Here is a 14,539-nt window from a genome sequence, read left to right as displayed (position 1 = left end):
TTGATGAAGGACATAGTGTTCACTTAGATTGTAATTTATAGAAGGGATAATTCAGCACTCTGGTATAGACTCCAAAACCTGCAATCTTGTACTGGTGTATCATTCACATGATGTCTGCTATAGAGAATAAATTGGGCTTTAGTTGACAAAATTCAGGGTGGGGAGACCAAAGTCGTGGTCATAGACCATTCACAGGGTAGCTGAGCTGAAATTAATGGACCACGTTTGAACCCTCAAGCTGGAAACAAGTGATTTGTGATTAAGTGAAAGCTAAAACTTAAGAAAGGGTACCAGACTCTCCTACAGAAATGCACTTGATACTGAAGTAATATCTTCCCCACTAATTCTTGATTATTTACCTGACCTTTCCTTATATATTTGTGTAGGCATAATTTGTGTGTGTTACATGGTTGATAAGTTTGTCTACTATTTACATATAACTAATCTAAATCCAAAGAGAGTAATAGAGGAGCTCTGCAGTTCTCAAATGACATCCAAATCATCTCTTACAATGAATCATCATTTTGGTTTATATCATCAAAATCAAAATGATTTTGATCACTTGACTCCTGCAGATGTGTATTACTCTGAAAAAAACCAAGCCACACCCAAATTAAGAAGACAGTGTTCTTCCTCTTTTCCACACAAGGCACAGCACATAACCCATGTGTTAAGGAAAATTGCGTGCCTGTAAAAAATTCCAAAGGAGAAATGAAGAGATCCGCCGGATCTCACGCAGGGTTTGTATTTGTATGTGCAGCGTTTTAATCACCCGCTGCCCTGTGTGTTTCCCAGGTACGAGGTGCAGCTGCAGGCCTGCACGGAGCTGGGCTGTGCCTCCAGCGAGTGGGCATCGGCGCGGACGCTGGAGGCGCCGCCGGCAGCACAGCCAGCCCCTCTCATTGAGGTACACACGGCCCCCGGCTTCCAGTCCACGGCTTCCATCCTCTGGAGCGGCCCCAAGCACCCAAACGGGAAGATTTTGTACTATGAGCTTTACAGGAGGAGAACAGCTCAAGCCCATGTAAATTTAGACCTCTCGCTGGTTTACAATGGTTCCTCAACCTCCTTCAAAGATGACCAGTTGCTGCCTTACACAGAGTACGAATATCAGGTGGGAATTGAAGCTATTTAGCAGCTCTGGTTATGATTTCAGTGCACTTTGGGAACCTTACTTTACACTTGCAATGAACATACACATCTCAATTCCAATGTTCATATCATTGTGAAACCCACATGATTATTGTGAATGTATTTTAAAGAATAGAGAAGCTGGAAATAATTCTATACAAGCAATATATTCATTCAGCATTTGTTTACCTTAGCAGTAGGTGCCCATGTATCTTATATGTTAAATGCTTGTGTCCCATCCAGAGCCTCTGCAAGTCTCTGTTGTGAGAAATTCTAGTTCTTAAAAGGCAGGTTTTTTCCCCTTATTTTTTCTTTCTTTTTCCATCCTCCCCAATCTATTATGAATTAGTTTTTAATTTAGATCTTAGATTAATTTTAGATCTTAGAGCAGTTTACATCCAAACGGACTGTTTTCTCTTTAAATTAGTCATTAGAATGACAAGTACATCTTTTTGGTGGTTCAAAAGGGAATTTGCTGCTGATGGTTGGTGTTCTCATTTTGTTTAATATATACCTGAAACAGTGTATTCCACCTCTTGAGCAAGGTGGAGCAATCTTTCTTTTACAGGTTCATTGGCTTTATAGGATCACAAGATAATTCCGGTTGGAAGGGCTCTCAGGAGGCCATCCAGCCTAAATTTCTGCCCAAAGCAGGGTCAGTAAAGAGGTCAGATGAGGTTTTGCAGGGCTTTATCAAGTTGCATCTTTAAAACCTTTGGGGAGAAGACTGTAACCTTACAGTCTGCTCCACTGCCTGACTGTCATTGCATGAAAGTTTTTTTGTGATGTTCAGTCTGAACCTTTTTTGCTTGAGCTTACACCTATTTTCTCTTCTCCCTTCCAACAAATACCATAGTAAAGAAGCAGGCTCCACCCCCCATTAGCCTGCAGGACAGCTGCAATCAAGTCCTTCCAAGGCCATCTCTTGCCCAGGCTGAACATGACAAGTCCCTCAGCTTCTCTTTACAGGCCCTTTTCCAACCCCCTGATTACCTTGGTGGCCTTCCACTGAACTCATGCTCCCATTTATCAATATCTTTCTGTTATTTGGGGGTCTAAACAAAAGAGACACTAAATAAAGGCAGGTAATCACTTCCTTTAATTGTCTGGCTGTGCTCTTCTGGAACAGCTCAGGATGCTGGCCATCTTTGCTGCCAGATTACTCTGCTGGCTCATGTTCAGCTTTCTGCCTTTAGGTTTTTTGAAGCAGAGGTGCTCCCTAGTTGGTCAGTAATGCTGACCCTATGATGCTGCAAGAAGTTATTCCTCCCCAAAAGCAGGACTTTGCATCTGTCTTGCTGAAATTCCCATTCTCTAGGGCCTCCTGACTGGCAGGTCTGTCCTTCAGCATACCAACTGGTCCCTCCAGTTTGGTGTCATCTGCAGGTTTAATGAGAGCACACTGTATAGATCAGGTTCTTTGGTAGCTCTGCTCCACTGCTATTGCTTTATTCTTTTGAGTAGCCAGAAACCACGGAGAGTTAAACCTAAAAATTTGCTTTATCACATCAGTCTATCCAGCTGCTGCATGCACACGTGTCGTAGACTCATCAAGTCATGCAGTTTGGAAGGGACATCCAGAAGGCATCCAGCCTAACTCCCTGCTTAGGTCCAGATAGACCAGGCTCTCAGGGCTGCGTCCAGCTGAGTTTTGGATGAAGTTCTCTATCCTTGCAGATGCAAGGATGGAGACTGTACGGCTTGTGTCAGCAGAGCTATTGTTAGACCAGATTTCCTTGCTGCTTTAGGCAGGATCTGTGGGGAATGTGAATGCAAGTGCAGATGGGGCTGAGTAGACAGTAAGCATTGGTAGCAGACCCAAACCATACTTGTTAGGAATCTTTCTTAGATGGAGAAAATCTCTCCAGGCTGGATGTTGTAGATATTGGCTATAGGATGTTCTCAGCTGGGCTAACTTTTAATTATCTCAGTCAGAAGCTGTGTTTTGGGAAGTGGATACCACAGAGACTTTTTTCAGCCAACATTTTTAATGACTTATCAGTGACAGATTAAAAAAAAAAAAGAAACTTCTTAATCAGATTCCTGTGCTTTATTGTGCTGTATTCAAGACTTAGCTTTTTATCTTGGTTCTTCTCCATAACTAGGCTGAGCTTTTGATTGGAACTCTAAATAATTTTTGGTTTTTTTCACCAGTGGCCATTTATTTCACCATGAGAAGTTTTTCAATGCATGCATTTTTCTTCCATTTAAGTCACTTGCAGCCGTCCTCTGGGATGTATTCTGAGCTTCTCCATTGTTGACAATTTATATCTTGCCTGTGAGACAAGTTATTCATAAGTATAGGGCTTGGCTTTTGCTATTATGCTGATGAAACCCAGATTTATATTTCACTTAAACTGGATATTGATTCTCCTGTCTCTGTATTTGAGGCTTGTTTGCTGGACATAAAACTTTAAATGCAACTGAATTTCCTCCAGCAGAATGCAGTTAAAATCAAAGTGCTGTGCTGGGACTCTCTCCAGCATTTTTGGAGATATTGAGATTTAGTTCAATGCTCTAATAGCTTCTTTGGACCTGAAATCAGGACTTTTGAATCTGGGCTTTTGGGGAATTTTTTCATTGGGTTTTGTTGGTTTGTTTTGTTGTTTTTTAATTTGTTTTCCTGGAAACTTCAGCTGAATATTAGGTTTTCTAAAACCAGGTGCAGAAGCTGCAGTTCCAGAAATGATGACATGAGTTTAGAAGCTCATGCTGACAGAAGAGACTATGCCCCAAAAATGCTTAGGTCACTGTTCTTCAAGGAAGCACATTTAGACTTGAAAAGGCCAGTTCTGCATATTAGCACCTGCTGGTTTGCAGTGGGGTTTTAAGTGGCATACAGTGCCTATTTCCATACTTCAAACAAAACACTAACATCTTGAAACTCCCTCTGTTGGTCTAGTTGTATGTTTGGATACTTTTATCTTCTAGAGCATCTTTTAGGTATTTGTTGGAATTCTGCTTGATATCCCCAACTCTATTAACCATGTACTACTGTGTGATCTCCTGAAAATCTCCCTGATTAAAAGAAACATTATCACTCATGAGGCCCAATGAGTTTGCAAGTGCAATCCTTTGTTTCCTGGAATATTTCTGAAACAGGAGTGTGTAGGCCCTCCTTGTGAATCATTGGAAGTGGTGTGCAGTGTTACCATACAGCAGCCTATAGAGTCAAACCTATTTTTCTCAGCTAAAGAAAAGCTCTTCTGAGCAGAGGCTTGTGGCATTTAGTGCAAAGCAGAGCTCTCACAGTGTGGTGTGATTTCCATGCAAATGCAGTATCACTCCTCCACAATTACACTTAATTGTGTTCTTAAAACTGCTTCTTTAGATTAATGGCTTAATGTCTTTCTGGTTTAGGACACATCCTTATTTCTATTTGGCAGGCACAAAACATGTAAAAGACAGAAAATTACAATTGTCCCTCTTCAGAAAGGTTTATGGCTCCCTGCAAGGTTTATTCTCCAAGAGGTCTATGCAATGCACCAAGACAGGGCTGCAGTGCTGGAGGTGTCTGCCTCTGACCACTGCAAGAGGCACAGCATCCCTCCTGTGTGTGCAGAGTCCTTCTCACCCTCCTGTTACTGCAGCCACCTGAAGGGTCTAGGAAATACCCTGAGACACACCAGGGGAAATATGTGCTGGGTCCTCTCCAAGAGAAAACAAATGATATTCTGACTTTGGAGGGATAAAGAAAAAAAAAAAAGATGCAAAGTCATGAAGACTAAGGACCAATTACATGGGGTGTGGAATAGGTTGGCCCCATTGGTCATTTTCCAATGCTAGGAAGGACATTTGGTTTACCAGCCTGTCTGTCACATTGTTGGCTGAGCTCCAGCTTGTGTTGATTAGTTACTGACAAACAGGTCAGTGACTTCTGCAGTTTAAAATCAGGTAAAACTGGTTTTCTGGTTGACCAGTGATGGATAGTTCCCCATTTGTAATATCCCTCATAACTGATTCCTCTTCATCTTTAAATGCCCCATTTCTTCCCATCTCTCTGACAGAAAGATGCACTGCAAGACAGTGACATTAAAAAAGTAGTTCTTTCTTCCATTCCCTTCTTGTTATTTTGTTTGTGAGACTGTTTTTTCTTACAAGGTTTCTGTTTCCAGTTAAAGAGAATTTCTCGTACTACATCTGCATTAGACTACCACGCCTGACCTCAGCTTCTGAAGAGTAAAGCAGACATAATTGTTGTTTCACTGATGCTATGATGATACCTACTCTAGATATCCTCTTGCAGAATGAGACACTTCCTTTCCCCTAGTAGAAAAGGGCCATTTGAAACCATGTAATTTTGTTCAATAAGCCCCACCTCAGGCAGTTTGTTTCTCTTGTCAACATAATCTTAAATTCAAGTGTGTTGATGCAATAAAACCTTGATTTTTTTTTCCTTAAATTAAATATGGATATTGGACTGGATTTGTTGGCATCCAGGTTTACTAATGAGTCTCTTACTGTGCCGCTCATGCAGGACCCTTCTCAGTAAATTTTGGTTCCGACATATTCAAAACCATGGCAGGCTATCCTTTAAAAAGACATTAGTGTGAGTACCAGGGGAAAATATACTCCAGGGCTGTAGATATTTCCTTGATATGATTTCCTTGATTGTATCTTTTTATTTATGAGGCATAATTTATGACTGCTGAAAAGCAAACTAAAATGAGTGATGACTAACTGCAGCCAAAGTAATAAATCAGAAGCAAAGAAAGAAGTGGTGATTTTGATCGAATCTATTGAATTAGCTGTTGCCCTTAGCCATTACAGGTATTGGAAAGACCTTTTAATATCTGCTTATCTCTCTCATGGGAACTTGGTAACTATCTCATTATATACCCATAGGAAACAAATTATTTAATTTTCTATCTTTTAGAGTTAAACCTTTTTACATCTCTCATTAATTACTGGCATTATACTATGTTATATGGAATGAGCTTTCTTTAAAATTTGGTAATTTTGTTTAAGTCCCAAAGTTTTTGCCTATTGTCTTTCCCTTTTCCAGAATGGGTTTAGTAGTTCTGTTATTAGCATTTGAGCAGTGGAGATGAATAGCAATGTTAAGAGGCTCTAATTAACACAGTGCTAGAAATGGGGATCTGAAATCTATCTCATTATATGTTTATGACCTCCATAAGGAGAGTAACAATGTTGAAGAGGGAAAAGTATGGGGCAATCTGAGAAGGGGCAATCAGGAAGCATACACGTGATTACTACCTTCTTGTTCCCCTGCTCATGAATGAATGTGATACTTTATTTTACCTTTGCTCTGTCCACCATAAACTGCACCCACTTTTTAAACTTTCTGCTTTGCTAATACCTGCCTGATACTGAAGTGCCCAGATGTGAATACATTATCCTAATGCTGAATGCTAGATTTTGATAGATAAGCTTTGTGCTCTGAGCTCTGCTGACATCACATAAGTAACTCCAAATTGGCCAGCCAGTGCGCTAATCAGTTCACTAAGACTTGTTAAGGATGCTGCAATTGATGGTGAGATGGAGGTTTTTTGGTTTTCTTTGATTTCAACCAGCCAAGACTGTGGTCTCTTCAATTGTCTTGAAAGTTGCTGTTGGAACATAACCAAAAATTGAGGGATATGTTTCTGACTTTGCTGATGTCAGATCTTATACGACCCTATAGTATCTTACTATATTGGAAAATAATTACACTGTAAAAACTGTGCATTTATGTAAATGTAAGGCTAGAAATTGAACAAATCTAAGTCAAGAAATTGAAAGCAAAGTCTCAAAATGGTGCTGGGTCTTTGAGGTCTCCATGAAACAGCTTTAGAAAGAGAGGAGCAGTACAAACAGCTCCGCTACCATTTGTCACTCATGGCAAGCAGTGCCAGCATTGAGTTCTTTTTGGAAAGACGAGCAGTCACAGGTGTGTAGAGTCTTTGCTTACCATAAGAGCAGAGATCCAAGTTGTACCTGACTCTTACACACAGAAGTAGAGTTACATGCACGTGTAAAAGGGCTGGCTTGGTCTGACCTTGTGGTTCCCAGAAACTACAGCCCTCCGTTACCTCCCTACAGCTCTGAGCAGTGCTCAAAGCCAGGGAGAGGTGGTGACTTACTAATGAGACTTTTTCTAAGGCAAAAGGTGTTTTCTGAGTGTCTGAAGGAACTTGGTGCAAGCTGCTGATACATTCTGAGCTGAGATCCTGTCCCATCACAGACACACCTGTGATGGACCATAGACTAAGCACAGTGCAAAATGGCACAAGGCACGGTGCCTGTTGGACATGCAGGGAGCCAGAAGCCACTGCTGGTTGGTATTCAGCTCTTTGGCTTGCTCCCTTGTAAGCAGGAAGGATGGGAAGCATCTGGCCTCTGTGCTATGCACGGTATCCCAGCTCTTGCTGGCCTGGGAAGTCAGGAGCAGCTCAGGACTGCTGCCTTCATTGGGGCGAGCTGCCCTCAGCACCCTTCTGCCTGCTGAGATCTCTGCAGCAAGGGACAGTTTCACCTTCTCCACAGGCTGTTCACTGCCTGAGGGTCCCCTTTGCAGGAGTTTAGTTCAAAACAAAGTTTCCTTGATACAGATAAGGGCCTTCAAGAGTGTTATAGCAGATGAATCTGTGTGGTTCAGGGATGGAAGTCATCTCATGGGCTTCTTCCACTGTCAGCATCTACAGTAATAACATCATTATTCTGTATCTATGCTCAAATGATTTTGATGCCCTTGTTTCTGCCCATATTGCAGAAGCTGTTAGCTCTACTAGGCCTGAACAGGCTCACTGTGGTAACATGACTCTTCTCAGAACGTCCTGTCCTGCTTCTCATAAGTTTTTCCCCTTCTTGCTATGCCAATGAACCTTCAGGTTGTACTGTGATCATTTGGAGCAACTGATCACAGGTTTCTTCCAGGAACAGGGATCTATGAAGGCTCTATTTATGACCAGAAAAACCCAAGCTTAGCTACCTGTAACTGGAATTCTTCAGTTCTCTGAATTTATGCTCTCTAGAGAGTTTTCTCCCATCTCTTCTCTCTCTGGCTCCACTTCAAAGTGCAGTCTGAGCCAGGGGCCAGCAGATTGATAAAACATTAATTAGTAACCTTTGGTAGCTGATTTCAGAGCCCTCTCCTGGTTTTTAGGGACAGTGCAGCCTTTAACAGCAACACATATTTTGGCAGGGTGCTGAGCCATGCACCATGATGTCAGACTTAATTTTTGAGGCAGAATATTCAAAAAGTCAAGATATAAGAAACTTTTCTTGGCTCTCTGCTCTTTGTGTTTTGCCACTTAATACATCCCTAAGATGTGATTGCTTCTTGTTTGCTCCATGTTCCCATGTGGTCTTTCATAATTGTGAGAAGGTAATACTGCTGCCTGTTAGGCTCTTTATATTTCTGTATGAATGTGATTAAATATTTGTGATGCTGATTATACCACAATTTATAAAGATTATTTGTGACCCCAAAAAGCTTTTTACTAAAGCCTAAATATGAAATTTCAGGTTAACCAGACTAGCCAGGCAACATCTTCCATCCATGACTGTTCAGTGGTGACTTCTTGAGTAGCCATTACCTCTGATTTTAAAGACACTGCTCATTGTGGTTTCTGTTGCCATGCTGCCCCATTTTTTTCCTACAAAGAAGTAGCTAAACACCAGCTTTTCCATCTGCAGTCAGTTCTGTGGATTTACTGCCCCAGGTTTCCAAACACTAACCAGGTTTTACTTGGACAGCGATTCTCACAGGGAAATATTTTTATAACCATCCATCCTTTTACAAATGGTTGAGCAGAAGCAAAGGGAGTTAAAGGACTCGAGCTTAGGTCAGTGTAAATCTGGAATTCAGATCCTCAGAAGTCCTGTCTAGCTGTCACAGCTGTCTCAGAAGCTGGCGTTACAGACTCTCAGACACCAAGGGGGTTTCTGCTGGACACATGTCTTGGCAGGGCTGAGTAGCTGGTGTCTGTCTAGAAGGCATGCTCAGACCCTGTCTGTCTGTCAGGCCCACACAAACATGGCCATGACCTTGGCCTTTTTTATCGGAGAGTCGAGCAAAGCATCCCAAGAACAGAGGGGTCATCCACCTGGGCAGCAGGCCTGACTGCCTCTGGTGGAGCATGTGATTGAACCTCAATTACCTGACTCTTGAAGGAGTCCTGTAACCACTTAGCTGCAGTATGGAAGAGGATGAGCACAGATTCACAGAATCTCCTATGGAAGGGAACCCACAAGCATCATTGAGTCCAACTCCTGGCCCTGCACAGGTCACCCCAAGAGTCTGGCTTGGCGTTGTGACCACTTTCCTGGACAGCCTATTCCAGTGCCCAGCCACCCTCTGGGTGAAGAACCTTTCCTGATATCCAACCTAAAGCTCCCCTGACACCACTTTGTTCCCTTGGGTAACATCACTGGTCACCAGAAGGCAGATATTGGTGCCTGCCCTTTTGCTGCCCCTCACAAGGAAGCTGCAGGCCGCAGTTAGGCGTCCCCTCAGTCTCTTCGGAGCTGCACTGGGTTGGGATTGTTCTTACAAAATTATTATTAAAGCCCCAGGCCACACTAATGACCCCAGACCTGGCAATGGGGTGACAATAAACTGCTGTGTGTGAGGACAGCACCATCAGCTCAGGAAGGGTGCTTGGAGGGGTGCTCAAGTACAAGAGGCCTTGTCACATTGTTCTCAGCTAAAAAGGAGATGAAAATGCATCAGAAGCCAGGTAAGGAGTATCTGCATGTCACTGTCACCCCCTGCTCACCCAAGCAGGACATTCCTTCCTCAGCTGGGCTCCCAACCCATAACTGTGGTGTCTGATACAGGCCGCTGCAGGGGTGAGGAGGGAAGGCAGCAGTGCTTTTCCAACAACATTGCTGTTGCTTTTCTGGTTTCAGCCCTTTCCCAGGCTCAAGGGAATCAGAGACTTGTATGCACATCATGTTTCCATTATTCTGTGCACAGTTTTCAGGGAAGGATGTGTCTTTGTCTCTATTTAAGCAATTCAAAGCTGCTGGCATCCAGTAATGAATGCAGCTGTGGAAGCAGAAGTCAGTACTGGGACAAGAGATGGCATCCCCACTGTCATTATCCTACTTTTCTCTCTTTCCCAGAGGTGACTGTTCTGACAGTAGAAACATTCAGGAATTCCAAGCCTTCTGTTTTGTCTTTTACTTCCTCCGAAATGCACATCAGTCCTGCACAAAATACAAGACCAAACAAGATAATGGGGAACAGAGTATCCCAGGGTCAGGGGGACCCCTCTCTGCTATAAATCTCCTAGTTCTGTGGCACAAGAGGACCACACACTGCTTGAGATGGGGAAGAAATCCTCACTCTGTTCAGTGACCATGGCCATTTCTGGCTCCTGGCCCTTTCCTAGTAATAGGAAGAGGCTCCTTGGGGACGTGATCATGGCACCAAGCCTGAAAGAGTTCAAGAAGCATTTGAACAACACTCTTGGGTACACAGTGTGACTCTTGGGAATGGTCCTGGGCAGGGCCAGGAGTTGGACTCGATAATTCTCGATGTGGATGCCTTCCAGCTCAGCTTATTCTGTGATTCTGTGAATTAAAGCTTCTTTCTGAAAAAGAAGGTGTGGGACCTACAGTAGATGAGGGATTCATGAAGGGAGGAGTCTCCATCCAACCCTCGGTGAAGTGTTTGCTTCCCAAATGAGTTGCATCCCTCTCTCCTCCAAAATTCCTTGGCAATTCCCTTCTGAAGCTGAATTCCTGTGCTACACAGGAAGGCTCTGTTCCTAGCTCATCACCTGCACTCTAGCAGTGGCAGCTTGCTCAGCAGGTCAGGCCCGGCGCTGTTACGCTCCGTGCTCATCAAGGCCACGGCCTGGATGAAACTGGAGCACTGAGCCCAGGTAAGCACTGAGCCAGTGCCACACTCAGAGCTGCTCTTTCCATGTGAGTTTTATTCTTTCCACAAAGAAATATGACCCTTGAAATGAATGACTGTGGGTAAATCTTTGTAGCAGCTGGAACTGAACTGAGATACAGGGTTTGACCTACTGCAGTAAAGTGAACAGTTTGACTTTATGAATAGTTCACAACAGAGATGTATTACTGATTCCACTGAAATGAAAGTGCTTTGGCTGAGCATTTATTGCAGGGCATCATCTCTACTTAGGATGGTTCTGTACGTTACTGATGGAATCAGGCAGGATCTTTGGGTTTGTGATCAGCAGACCACAACCTTCAAAGCCACTTTAGTTGTTTTTATTCCTTCTCCTTCCCCAGGCTCCTTGTAAAGTGTCCTGTGGAAGTTATTATTGCAATCTGGAAGGATTCAGAGTCAATTTTGAACACCTCTTACTTCTAAAACTCCTGTTTTATTTCAAGACCCATAGTCCCACCATTCCCTTCCCCAGGACCAGTGCCCAAAGTAGATCACATAAGAATGTGTTTTACTGTAGTTAGAGCTGTTCAACATGAAAGCTTACTAAGGAATACTTACACTAAAAATCACTCAGACAGTCCTCTTGTATTGCCATTTAGATCTATCATTCTGATTGATCACTATGTGGTTGGCTAATATTGAGTCTAATTTAACCCTATATGCTCATGCATCCATCTATTCTGTCTATTGTTCCTGACATTCTACAAATTACTTACTCATGCAAATGATGACCTAAGGCAACCTTTTATGATATTCGTGTTTAATTATACAAATGCTTTTTGATAAATAAGATTATACATCCTTCCATATGTTTATTCAGTCCTTGATGAAAGCAAAATTTAATTTTCATGCAGATTTGTTGGAGAGTGTGTTTAATAAGTGCTGAGTTTTATGTAGTCTGCAGATCACTCTGGTTTTGGGTAGCTGACAAAATCAGTAGGCATAGTTCACAGAGACATGTGGGTTTTAATCAGGCCTAATTCAAGCTGCTAATTTTTGAAATTTTGGAACTGAAGTCATTGCCTTTGTGCTCATGCAATAAAGCAAATGTTGTTGTGAAAATAAATGAGAGATGCCGAATTAACTACACACTTCAGTGGGCTTTATTTATATTACAAGTTACTGAAAATATTGCCAAATAACTGATACATTAATATTTTTAGGAGAGGGATGTTCCTGTAAAGCTCACTGGTTCTAATGAGTAACTTGAGCTTGGCTTGTGTGATTCAGTCAAGGTGAACGCAATTTTTAAGTGTCACCCAAGGCCAGGCTTCATCAGGGCTACCTGCATACATGAAGAAAATGTGCAGAAGGGAGAAATTGTCAGGACCAGATATGAGTATCTTTGTTCAGATGTCTTTGAAAACACTGTTCTTGTTGATTGCAGCTCCTCCGAGTCCTCTTGGCATGGTGTGACACAGACAGGGGTCGGAATTCAGAGTGTGGGGATCAGGTATGAAGAAGACACAGGAGCACACACTGCCTGACACATGACTTTTGCTTCTTTTCCCTAAGTGTGGCAGTGGGAAATATTCCACCCTTCTGTTAAGAAATTACTGCATCAGCACAGGTGCTGACTGGCCGTCAAGGGGCATTTTCCAGGAGTGCCATTGTGCCATGTTTCACCCAGTGTCAGTGGAGCTGCAGTAGCCCCTCTGGCTAACAGCAGGTGTTCTGTAGGCCCGAGCTCTTTGCTGACAGTTTCTTTGTTGTGTTGCAAGGTGTGGTCAGTGAACTCGGTGGGCCGGACGCCCAGCAGCTGGTCCCGCTGCCGGACAGGCCCAGCCCCTCCCGAGGGCCTGGGAGCTCCCCTCTTCAGCACCGTGGCGTCCACTGTGGCTGTGGTGAACATCAGCCCCCCTCTGAAGCCTAACGGGGTGGTCAGTATCTACAGGCTGTTTTCTAATGGTACCAGAGGGACTGATGTGGTGGTGAGTATTGTCAGCACTTTTTCTGTACTTCACTTGTGTTTACTGGCTTTAACAATTTTGTCATTACAAGCTGCTGCTGTTGGTCACAGACTGCCTTCCTCTCCTGGCCTCCCATGGTTAGCTGCTCTGCACTGCACTGTCCTGTCCGTGAGCTTAAGCTGTCTACTGATGGCACATTACCCATTTATTCCTTCCAGTGCACTTGGCTGTGGCTGTGTCTGATTCAGCCAGCTCATCCCATTGGTGCCTGCATGGCCTTCCTTTTCCATTCCCTCACACCTGCCATGCTGCTGGCTTGGCTCTGCCTCTGCCTCTGCCTCTGGCATCAAGGAGTACCAAGTGCTTCCCTTTGCTTGCTTGACTCTCTTCTTCTTATTTTTTGCTGAACTCTGCTGAATCACATGCTGCCAAATGAGAGCAGATGTTGCCCCTTGTTGGTGTTTTCTGCATATTTTTATTTCTTTGGCTTCAAAAAAGCTATACCAACAAATGACTACAGCAGAAAGGTGAAGTGGCAGTTCCTGTGAGCAGTTTCAGAGCAGGGCACTGATTCCTTTGCCAGAACTGCCAGGTCTCCGTTGCTGAGCTTAGGAAAGTTTCCTAACAGGCTCACCCAGCACAATGTCTGTTTGAATGCAGAAGAGCATCGTGTTGGCTCTTGACTCAGATGCTTCTACCAGAGAGCACATTCTCCTGTCTGGGAGTCACCTGACCCACCAGACACATTGGTGTCATGCTGCCCAGCACTGTTTCTTGCATCCACATGGAGGAAGCTTGTGAGATATGCATGATTATTTGCTAGCACATTTATCATGGAACTATTTTCCACATTAATTTATTTTCTGCTTCAGTACCACTTATCCCAGAGTCTTCCTTTAATGGCTTTCAGCTTCTCTATTGCTGAGAATGACATTTGCAGCTGACATACAGTGGTCACAGCTCAACTAAAGATGTCCTGAGGCCACTGATGGCATGGTCTTTTCCTTTGAAGAGCATCCTTTAACTTCATAATGAGAGAAAAACACAGAGTTCCCATTACACAACAGCTGCATTAGTGTCACACTTAAAGAACATGCAGAATCTTCTGCTTGTCTTCTTCAGGGGTTAATTCACCTCCATAACTCTTATTTAGTACTTGTGCTGCTTGAAGCTGTGACAAGTTCCCTCTTCATTTTCACAGCTGTCAGAAGGGACTGCCACCCAGCAGACAATACACGGGCTAAAGCCTTTCACCACGTACTCCATTGGCGTGGAGGCCTGCACCTGTTTCAACTGCTGCAGCAAAGGGCCCATGGCTGAGTTCACCACGCAGCCGGCTCCGCCCTCGGAGCAGCCTCCGCCGCAGATCCGCACCGTGACCTCCAGGAACGCCTCTTTCCAGTGGAGCGCCCCGCAGTCACCCAATGGCATTGTCACCAGGTAGGAGCTGCCCCCCAGCTGAACTGCGCACCACCTGGGCTGGAGATAGTGCCAGAACAGTGTGAGCTGGAATGCCATGGCTGAGGGCACTGAACAGGTGTGGCAGTCACACTCCTTCCTTGTCATGGTGGTGGTGACATTGCCTGGAGCCTGAACACTTTCTGGGAAGTTTTTACATACAGTGATTGCT

At 43.7% G+C, this 14,539-nt stretch overlaps 1 protein-coding gene across 1 annotated transcript in view; it reads left to right on the top strand.

Moving 5' to 3' along the window:
• Positions 1-14,539, top strand: part of USH2A (usherin) — a 374,998-nt gene that overhangs the window by 345,383 nt on the left and 15,076 nt on the right. Inside the window, exons 64-66 of the mRNA XM_064709111.1 lie at positions 796-1,114; positions 12,721-12,930; positions 14,111-14,349. Coding sequence (XP_064565181.1) covers positions 796-1,114; positions 12,721-12,930; positions 14,111-14,349 — 768 coding nt within the window. The remainder of the gene's footprint in view (positions 1-795; positions 1,115-12,720; positions 12,931-14,110; positions 14,350-14,539) is intronic.

This window comes from Zonotrichia leucophrys, chromosome 3, assembly GCF_028769735.1.
Source record: "Zonotrichia leucophrys gambelii isolate GWCS_2022_RI chromosome 3, RI_Zleu_2.0, whole genome shotgun sequence".
Lineage (NCBI taxonomy): Eukaryota > Metazoa > Chordata > Aves > Passeriformes > Passerellidae > Zonotrichia > Zonotrichia leucophrys.
The sequence above is the reverse complement of the archived record's forward strand: the minus strand, read 5'-3'. Positions and strand labels throughout refer to the sequence as shown.